General features: G+C 57.3%; 1 protein-coding gene across 2 annotated transcripts; it reads right to left on the bottom strand.

Moving 5' to 3' along the window:
* Positions 1–1,032: 1,032 nt before the first annotated feature.
* On the bottom strand, positions 1,033–10,146 carry TLE5 (TLE family member 5, transcriptional modulator). Of its 2 annotated transcripts, none has more exons than XM_053966243.1 (7): positions 10,005–10,146; positions 9,566–9,663; positions 8,036–8,099; positions 5,778–5,822; positions 4,464–4,526; positions 2,870–2,944; positions 1,033–2,251 (listed from the first exon to the last, which is right to left on the bottom strand). In XM_053966243.1, exons 1-7 carry the CDS (start codon positions 10,029–10,031, stop codon positions 2,033–2,035), a joined length of 591 nt encoding a protein of 196 aa, XP_053822218.1. In that variant the 5' UTR covers positions 10,032–10,146; the 3' UTR covers positions 1,033–2,032. The 2 variants fall into 2 exon arrangements, with proteins under 2 accessions (XP_053822218.1, XP_053822217.1); XM_053966242.1 differs by having other exon boundaries at positions 1,033–2,254; positions 10,005–10,144.
* Between the last annotated feature and the right edge of the window lie 192 nt (positions 10,147–10,338).

Raw genomic sequence — 10,338 nt, 5'->3', positions numbered from 1 at the left:
GTGGTTTGTCCAACCCCCTTGCCCAGTGAACCGAGGCCGCTGATTAGCTCCAACAAGAGTGACCTCTCTTCCTGAAAGCAGCCCTGAACAATTTCTCCTAAATCCTCCTCCCTTGCATATCCACCAGGAGTAACATCCCCTCTCCCAGGGCTGCCCACGGGCTCTGTAACCCACCAGCCCCTCCACACCTCAGTGCTGGGTGCACCAGGACTCCCCCAGCACGGCTTCCTCCCCAGAGGAAGGAAATTTTCCCACTCCAACTGGCCTAAGAGATACCGAGGGGAAGATGTTATCAGGGTGGAGCAGGCTCTGAAGCCAGAGGACAGCTCTAATTATCGAGAGCCAATTCCATTACAGCAATCTCAGCCCCAGGGCACCGCAGGCCGGATTTTCCAGAGGGGCCTGAGAGCCACAGAAGTAGCTTATCCTCTGTGCCCACAGGAAAAATGAATTATGCACACACAGAGCAGACCTGTGGCAGCCCGCAGGGACCTCCACACATGTTACCAAAGCAGCACAGAGCTGATAGACCTTGGGGGCACTTCGCTCCTTGCTTTTCTTCTGGAGAGTCCCCCGCTCCCTTTTCACCACCCACCACTTTCACCTTGAGCTCGTTTGTTCTGGCTTTGCCCGGGCATCCTCCTGGCCCTGGTTCCAGCAGATTGCAGCTGTGGCACAGCCCCCACCTCTGCAGGGGTGTCCCAGAGCCACAAAGGCCACAGGGACTTTGTGGGAATGTGGCCCCATTCCACCAGCCCTTACAAGAGAAGCCAGAGGTGTGAATGTTAACCCTGCTTGTCCTGGCTCCCAGAGAAACCTCCAGAGAGGGAGAGCAGCACATCCAACAAGGAAGGATAATCTGGGATATGCTACCAGCTGAAGGAAGGAGGGCTGCACCTCCAGACACCTCCCACAGCACAGGTGAAGCAGGAAAACTCAGTTCTCCCCAACTGAGTCCCCCATCTGAAAGGACAGGAGACACAGGGAAATATTTTAAACTCATCCCAAAGGCAACAAGAAAGCGGCAGCAAGTCATGGTTTTAACCAACCTTCTTATTTCTTTATTTGAAAGGCACAGCTTGTACGTCCTTGATACAGCATTTTCAGTTCCTCTTATTATAGGTCAAGTGATTAAACACAAAAAGCAAAACAAGATCTTTCTAAAGAACTATATACAAACACCAGATTATTATTTATTATTTTTTTTTCCATTTTTGTTTTTTAAGAAGACACGCTAGCGCACGGAGATAAGAACAGAGAAAGCTGCTGTATCCTCTACACAGGGCAGGGCAGGGAGGGGGAGGCTGGGGAAGGCTCTCGGTCTTGCCTGCCCCCTCTGCCCAGCCCCCCGGGCCCCCGCAGCCCGATGCTGTGCTGGGGGGAGCAGGTGGCACAGGCTCCCCCCTCCAGCCCAGGGTGAAGCCCCTGGCAGCCAGAGCTGGTTGAGAACAGGTACATGCAGAACAGCAAGGCTGTTGTTAGGCCTGGTATTAGTGCAGGAGGGGCGCGGGGGACACGGGGCCAGGGCGATGCGACGAGACCAAGAGCGCCTGGGGAAGGGAGGAGATTGTTCTGGGCCAGGGATCCTAGCAGGGAGTTGTGCAGAACCGTTAGGATCAAGGGGCAATCTTTAAATACCGAGGGGGGAGCAGCAGGTGGAGGGAGGGGCCACATGGCACCGAGGAGCTGGGACAGCCAGGGGGCAAAGTGGCCCCAGAGCAGCCCAAGCCAGACTCTGGCTCGGCTCAGTGAGTGGGAGGAGGGACGGGGAAGGCAGGCTGGGCACAGGGAGAGCACGATTGGCCACACGGGTAATGCTATGGTGCTTGCATTGCTGTGCAGCAGCCGGGGACGGCGCTGGGGACACCCCCAGGCCCTGCCACCCGCCCGTGGGGACGGGCCTGGCAAGCTGCCACCGAGCACAGGTCACCACGGCCCTGCTGCACAGCAATTAGAGAGAGATACTGCATTTTGCACTAACCCGCCCCCTCCCTCCCCCTGCCAGCCCCCTTCCCCCGGCCCCCCGGTTGCTCTAATCCGATTTCTCGCCGTCGTCATCTTGGTGGGCATCCCCGTCGTGGCCGTTCTTGTCCTCCTTGGAGAGGTGAGCCTGCGAGCCCAGGGCCGAGAGCGACAGGAGCCCGGTGCCGGCGCTGACAGCGGGGAGTGACGGGGGCTGGAGCCCCACGGGGAGCGGAGTCAGAGGCAGAGCGAGGGCTTGGAGCTGCGACAGCTGGTGAGCTTGAAGCTGCTGCTGTAGGGAACGATGGACAGACACAGAGACACAACGGGGGTATTGTCATTTGGAGTGCACTTGGAGCCCAAAGCAAGGGCCTGGGCTGGCCACAGTGTGCCAGCAATCAAGCTTAAACCAGGGGTTTAAACAAGCTTAAACCTCAGGGTTGGGTGGGAAAAGAGGCTCTCGAGTCCTGCTGCTGCGACAACCTCAAGAGAAGACTCAACATTGTGTCCCCAGCAGGACATGCAGCCCCTAACCCACAGGACATCTGGCCTCAGGCTCTGGCATGTCCCAAGGCTGCAGTTAAAGCCCTCACTCACAACTCTGACCAAGAGCAGATGGTGTTTTCATGCTGAGTGCCTACTGTGGTTCCTGCTCAAAACCAAAGCTCCTCTCCTGCCACCCTGCTGGCACAGAGCAGGGACCCCTGCAAACACCACAGCAAGCCTGGGTGGAACCAGCCCTGTGCCAGCACAGCCAGCCCAGCCTTGCAGCCTCGTCCCACTGCAGCCACAGCACCAGAGCAGTGGTCCCCTGATGTCCCCAGGTCGAGAATCCACAGCCCAGCTCTGTGTCCTGGCCAGAGGCCTGGATTCCCACCCCTCCCAACCCGAACTAGACATCACGTACACGGATGATGGAGTTCAGTTCTGGCGCCGTGACCTGCTTAGCTCGTTCAATGGCTCCCAAGACTTGCTGCTGATGCTGGCGAGGAAAAAACAGAGGAATTTGGGGTCACTTGTAGTGCCACAGGGAAGCAGAATAGGGGCCCGGTCCACACAATCAGGCTGGTTACCCCACAGCTGGAGACACCTGCACACACTTCACCCAAGGGCCTCCCACCCAGGCCTAGGGCAGCAAGGAGCAGGGAAGGAAGCACCTTTGTCTCATCCCCATCCTCACCACAGGGTTAAACAGGTCCCCTCTTACCCCCAGCCTTGTCCTGCTCTCCACACACCCATAGATCCTTGGCCAGAAGGCTCCAAGGTGGGCAGTGTCTCATCCTGCCACCCTTCACCTACACAGACCCTCTAACAAACAAAACAAGCCCTAAAAATCAGAAGCTTTTGAGAAGCTCCTTGGGACACATTCTGGATACCAACTTCAGCAGCAGCTGGGTGTCCCAAACACAGGCAGAAAAAATGGATGGATCACATACTTAAAAAAAATAAAGGAGAACTCTACTTGCTCCTTGCAGAGCACGAGGTTTCTGAAACACCAGGCCCGTCCACTGCACTTCAGCAAGGGGATTTTTCTTTTCATTTTGGCAGCAGGACAGGGTTAAGGATTGCATTAAGATGCAAAAGATTTAGCTGGGGCTTAGTTATTAGGCAACCCTGATCTGATCAGCAAGCGACTTTGTCTGTCCTAAGAACAGGTGGGTGGGAAAAACAGAACCTGTGTCCCAAGCCCAGCACTGACCCCAAGCAAGAAGCCTCCAACCCCCAAAGGGCCAGGAGAGCTGCTCAGAGCTCAGCCTCCAGGGGAGACAGAAAATACAGCTCTAGAAGTGCTTAATCCTCCCTTCAGACAGCAACTCCCAAGCACCCCCTCCCCCAATGAATTTCTCAGGGGAGTGGGAGGAGCCCATCAGCTGCATTAATTAATGAGGCAGAGGAACCAGATCTCAAAGAGGATGAGAGGAGGTATCCTCCATATGGAGGTATTTTTTTAAGTGTCCTTCTCCCCTGATTAGCACCCAAAGCTCCCACTGCTGATGTGGCTGATGGCTCAGGAGCCACGGGCAGCAGAGAGCAGGAGCAGCTTTGTCCCCAGCTGCCACAAAAGGGATGGAAGGGTATTGGAGTTCTGCATACTGAGAATTTTAGAATTTCTGTGCTGACAGACTCTGACTCCCAAGAGAGCACTGCATTTGACCCGAGGCTGTGAAGAAAGCTTCCAAAATTGATTGATAACACTGGGATTACAAGTTTGATTAGAAGTGTGTAATATCACAGGGTACAAAACTTCCAGTTTAGAGTTTTAGAATACAGTAATATATAGAGAGCAAGATAGAAGCAGGGTGGACCAACAGAGGGGCACATTACCCACCACACAGTGCTCCAGGAGCCAACCCTGCCTTGAAGGGCTGGTCCCCACACCTTGAGAGCAAGCAAGGGTTTGCCAGCCCAGGGGTGGGGAGCTGCCTGTGCTGCAGGGCTGTGACACCTCGCTGGCTGCAGAGGGACAGCAGCCTCCATGCCAGCAAGCTGGGGGGACTCACCTCTTGTGAAAGGTACGGCAGAACCTGTGCACAAATCCCATTTAGCCTCTTGACAATTTCAGCCTAAAAGGGGGGAGAAATAAAGAGGAAAAGTCAGGCAGCTCAGGATTGAGAAGCCACAGCATCAGCTGCCCCACCTCCCCCCTCCCCTGGGCAGGCCTGAGTCCCCAGATGGCTCTGAGAAAAGCCACTCTCCTGGCAGCATCCTGGTGCCATGGGGATCCCCTTGCCCTCTGAGGCTTCTCTCTGCACAGTTCAATGAAGGGATGCTGCTGACTGCAAAGAGCAAAGTTTCCTTATTCCTCTTCCTCTCCAGGTCCCCGACATTCATTTAACAAATTGGGAGCAACCAGAGAGCAAAGTTCCTGCAGAGCCAGGTGGGGATGTGCTGAATTGCATTTGCCACGTGGACACAGACATACACATGGCTGTTCAGCCCTCTCAGGCTCCCCCTCCCCAGCAGAGCTGCTGGACTGGGGCTACTGGGGGAGACCAGAGGGGCTGGGCAGCCTCCTCACTCCCCTCACAGCAGCAGTGGCAACTTCTGGGGTGTTAAATGCTTTTCTCCTGGCAAATAGTGAAGCTAGCAGTCCTTTGCAAATCACTTTCCAAAGGACTCGAAATACAGAGCCAAAGGGTGCAGGTACACACCAAAACCAGCTGAGGGGAACCCCAAAAGCACCACAGGGAAGCAGATGAGGCTGGGAGACATTCGTGGGACAGCAGTGAGGATTTGTGGCTCAGATTTTTCGACAAGATCCAGGTTTTCCCAGGGAAGCCAGTCTCATGGGCTTAGCAACAAGGGCAATGGGATCAGAAGCACCAAGTGCCTTTGTGAGGAACAGAACTGTGCTAAGAGGCTTAAACTGAGCCACGACACGCAGCTGACTTTGTGACTGGAGCTGGATGGAGCCAGATAGAGACGGGCTCAGAGGAGGCTCATGTTGTTAACACCACAGGTAATTAGTCACTGAGGATAATTAACAACTTAACCACCAGTGAGGGTAATGAGCAAACTTATCCAGGCTACCACAGAGTCTCCAAGCCGCAGCTCCAGACCCTTCCTGGTGCTCAAGTATCTGTTCAGGCCCTGGGGAGAACCACAGGGTGCCCAGAGCCCAGGATGGTAGCCCCCAGGCCAGCACTGTGATCCTGAGAGGTGGGGGGCCCTGCATTTCAAAGGCAGCTCTGACATTTTACAGGCTGATGGCATTTCTAGCTCCTGAAAGGCAACTGAAGTGACAGAGAGCAAGGCGGAGCAGACAGCCCACTTTCCTCAGGAATTACAGCACTTGGAGATGCTCTTCCCCCTACCTGTTTGTGCATTTCAATATTCAGCCCGTAGGACATCTCATAGTACTGCAGAGCAGGAGAGAAGAGAACAAAACAAATTGTAAGTCAAGTCTCTGCCAGGTAAGTGCTGGGAACCACCACTGCATTCCTGGCAGGGTTTTTCTACAAAGGCTGGGCAAGGCAGGAGAGCAGAGGCAAGCCCCAGGAAACAAAGACAGCAGGAGGCAAGCACAGAGACACCCTCCAGGTGCTCCCCGCCCACCCTGCTCCAGACTGGAGACTTGCCCCACAGGACTCCCCTCACAGACACCTTTCCACAGTCTGCATCAAGGTGAGAGTGAGTGATGCTGTGTCAAACCTGGAAAAAGGCTCAGGGCTGCCTTCCCTAAGCACAGCCAGGAGAGAGGCAGCCTGGCTCTGTGAGCTGTGCCTGGCCAGTATCCTAAAGCCCACATGACTGCTTCAGCAGCAAACGGGAGAGATCACAACTGGACTTCATCTAGCAAGTAACACATCCAGCTGCACACAGCTCCAGCTGTTTAGGAAGGAGTTATGTGGAAACCTCCCCCTCCACACACAAAAACAATCCACCCAGAAAACCCCTGCACAGCAGCAACAGGCAGCTACAATCTATTGGCAGAAGCAACTAATTCCTGACCCCTGGAAGAAGCTCTTAAAAGGCTGATGTTTTGAGAGTTTAGAAACCTCCTCCTGCAGCCTGCAGGGTGCAATCCTGATTCTTCCAAAGGGAAAAGAACAATCCACATCTGTGCTCATTTAGCTGAAGATCACTGGCATCCTGGTACCGACGCCACAAGGCGATGAAGCGCCCGGCTTGGTATCAGAATGATCTCAGCCTGCTGCGGGCTCTCGAGGCTTCTTTGCATTCTGAAGACCGAGCAGGAAGCAGGAGCCCGTCCCCCAAGCTGCCAATTGTGACTTATTCAAAAATCAGAGCAGCTGTAGCAGCTTTGCACATTCACAGGAACCCTCCTCTTGGCTCCCCGTGATGGGGAGCGGCAGCAGCTCCGGCTCAGCCACGCAGACAAGGCAGGAGCTGCTGCGCCTGCAGAGCCTCCAGCGCTGCGCCACGAGTAACAGCCCTTCCCCTCTGCTGCTGACAGCAACCTGAATCAATTCTGGTGACTGCCAGCATTAAGGGGAAAAAAAAATAAAAATGTATCTTGGCCACTGCTGGAGATGAGGGTTTCCGTGCAGACTGCGAGGCACAGGAAGCAATTGTTTACCAGTGAGAACAGGGCAGGCTTCCCCATTAATACACCAGGAGAGCTGTGACCTCTTCTCCTTGTCCCCAGCCCCAAGCACACCTTGCTCCCCACAGCCTCAGAGTCTGGCCACAAGAGCAGTAGAGAAAGATGAAGGGGCCAGCTAGCTCCCTTATTTCTCATTTTTTAAGTCTTAACTCTGCTCTGAAGAGCTGCTCTATTAATTTCTACATCTTATCTCTTCTTTCCAGGGCAGGTGCAGCAGCTGGCAGGCAGGAACCAGCTCATCTACATGGACAGTATTGCAGCCTCCCATTAACTCCATGATAGGAAAGGAAGAGACCACAGCCCTGCCTGGCATCCCTCCCCTGTGCTACAAGGGCTCCAGAGGCATTACCTGGCAGGCAAACCCTCACCCTGCCCACCAGAACATGGCTGTTCTCTTGGAAAGCCACAGCTAAGCCTGCTGCCCACACGTGGCACCATTTCTCACGCATTTACCAAGCACTGCCCTGGGGCTTGCACACCCTGTGCTGGTTCACACGTGCCAGCACTCAGCACCACGGCTCAGCAAGGCTGCGGGGTCACCACAAGGTGCACAGGGTTTAGCCCTGGCACAGAAGCTGATTTCTGCTTCTAACTCACACCTGGCTTGTGGGGTTTCCCAGTTTCATGACTTCTCAGAGCACTGCTTTGTCTCTCACTGGCCATGACCTTCCCAGAGTCCCCAGACACCTGCACACCAGCACCTTGCATCACCTTCTCAGGTGTGTAAGAGCTGTCACTTCCTCTGGGCCAAGGACCCATCAAGCAATCCCCCACCGGGCCCCATTTTCTACATCAAAAAACTCCCTCCCACCGTGCACTTCAACAACCCCCTGCATGCAGCCAACACAAAACAGCCCCGTTTTCAGAGAAGAGCCAATTCCAGCCCTGCTGAGAGCCCTGGAGCTCTGCGGGGCGTGGGCTCCCTGCCAGGCAGAGCCCAGGCACAGGCACCTGCTGGTGTTGCCACCCACACACTCTGCTCTGGGCTGCTGGGCCGGTCCTTACCATGACGTAGTGACGCTGCATCTCCGATTTCTCGCTGGCTAGTTTGTCACATTCCAGCTTCAAGCTGAAAAGCCAGAAAACAGTAAGAAAACCACAAACAGGAGGTGAGAGAGTTGATCGCCACAGAGCAGCTGCTTCCTGCATGGCCTCATCCCGGCCAGGCTGGATTCTTGGACATCACTATCTGGACTTCAAGGGGTGGCCAGAGCAGAGCCCAGACAGGCTGTGCTGGCACAGTAGTGACCACACAGAGCCTGCTCCCACTTTCTCAGCTGGAGCCCTCCCCAACACACACATTCAGGAAAAGGACACAAGGCTATCCACCAGCAGAACGCTGACCTCCCTCAGGCAAATCCATTCCACAGGAAGCAGAATGCTGGGGAGAAGCAGAGTTGGCTGCCCAGGGAGGGGTTTGCCTTTCCTCAACAGATCGCTGGCAGCTGGGGACAGATTCTGGCACAGAACCTGTCTGCAGCACTCAAAAGATGTTCCAATACAACATCAAAACCAAAGCCAGACCCACTTCTGGATGGGGGTGGGGGGGGGGAGGCCCAAGTGCAGCACATCCCTCCAGAAGCAAGGATTTTTCCTCTCTCCTAGATTCTTCACACCCTTCAGAGAAAGTGCCGCTGCTCCCAGTGTTTTATGAGACTCCAACTCACCAGCCGAGCAACTGCAGCCAGCATGTGCTGTGGTTTTATGTTTCAAACAAGAAACAGCTTCACCTACACAAAACCTGCTCCTTCTTGAGCAGATTAAGTCCAAGGGGGTGGAGCGGCACGGGGGGGGGGAAGCTTCCCTTTCAGCAGGAACCCCTACCCCCCTGATGGCACTGCCAAGGCACAGAGACACCAGGAAATGGCCACTTCCCAGCAGTTTTTCTGCCTGCTGCTGCCAAAATGACACCACCACAAACTTGTAACCTGCCCGCAGGCAGAGCCCGGGCTGGGGGACATTGCAGCCACATGGCACCAGTGCACACACCAAAACCAGCGCCAGGCCGTGGCAGAGGGCATCACCCAGACCATTTAAACCGAAGGGCTTCATGTTTATGTCAGACACACACACACGCAAAGCAACAGATTGTCTCAAGCCAGCTTTTGGGTCAGCAGCACTATTTCCACACACATTCACAGAAAAGTAGAAGCTTTTGGATTTAAGTGCTCCCTGCAGCATTTGCAGTCCAGGAATGGCAGCCAGCGAGAAAAACTGAGGAAAACTCCCAGCAAGAGGCAGGAGGCCTGGCAAGTGTCTGTGCAGTCCTGGCTGAGCAGCACTTGGAGGAAAGACCTTGGCTGGAGAAGGGAATGGGCGTTCTCCTCGCTGGGCTCCCATGTGGACACGACCAACGCCGTGCCCGAGCTGCTCCTCCAGCCAAAGGTGTCCCAAGATACGCGACCGGCTCCCCTTCCCCAAATTCTCATCCGGTCCCCGGAGCGGAGCGACGAGCGGAAGGATCGGAGCGATTCCCGTGCACCGGCCGGCCCGGCGGGGCTGCGGGACAGCCGCGGCCGCGGGGGCAGCACGTACCTGTGGTACTGGGCCTGCAGCAGCTGGAACTCGTCCTTGATGCGGTCGCACGAGTCGGAGGTCGTGAACTTCAGCTGCTGAGGCAGGTGAGAGGAGCCCTTGAACAACAGGAGACAGCGCTGGGGCCGGAGCCGGCGGCCGCCGGGCCCCCCCCGCCCCGAGCCCGCCCCGCTCTCGCCGCACCGGGGGCCGAGCCCCCGCCGGGGGGCAGCGCCCGTGCCCGGGACGCGCCCAAGGTCACCCGTGGGGCCCCTTCCCCGGGTGCCGCCTGCGGCCCCGCCGCCCCTCGGCACCGGCCGCGGCTGCCGGCGGCGGGAGGCGCTCGATCCCCTCGACCCCGCGGGGCCGAGGGAGGCCGGGCAGCCCCCGCGCCTGTCCCGCGGCCCCGCCGGCGCCCGGCCCCGCCCCGCGGCCGCTCCGGCCCGGGGCCGCGCCGTACCGAGTGCCGGCTTTGTGGAAACATCATGTCAGGTTGCGGCTCGGTCCCCGCACGGAGCGGCCCGGTGCCGCCTCCCGCCCCCGCCGCGGCTCCCCGCGCCGCCGCCGCCTTTGTCCGCGCCGGGTCCGGCCGCCCCGGCCCCGCGGCCGCCCCGCCCCGGCCGCGCCGCTCGCCCCGCGCCGCTCCCGCCGCCGGCGCCTATTGTCTAATGGCGGCTGCGGCTCCGGCTCCGTCCTGCGGCTGCTCGGCACCACCTGCCGCCGCCGCCGCCTCCCCGGCCCGGGCGGGCCCACGGCCGCGCCCGCCCCCGCCGGTCCCCGCCCCCGCCGCGCGG

Source organism: Vidua chalybeata, chromosome 27 (assembly GCF_026979565.1).
Source record: "Vidua chalybeata isolate OUT-0048 chromosome 27, bVidCha1 merged haplotype, whole genome shotgun sequence".
NCBI lineage: Eukaryota > Metazoa > Chordata > Aves > Passeriformes > Viduidae > Vidua > Vidua chalybeata.
Note: the sequence above shows the minus strand (reverse complement) of the source record. Positions and strands in the feature narration are given on the sequence as shown.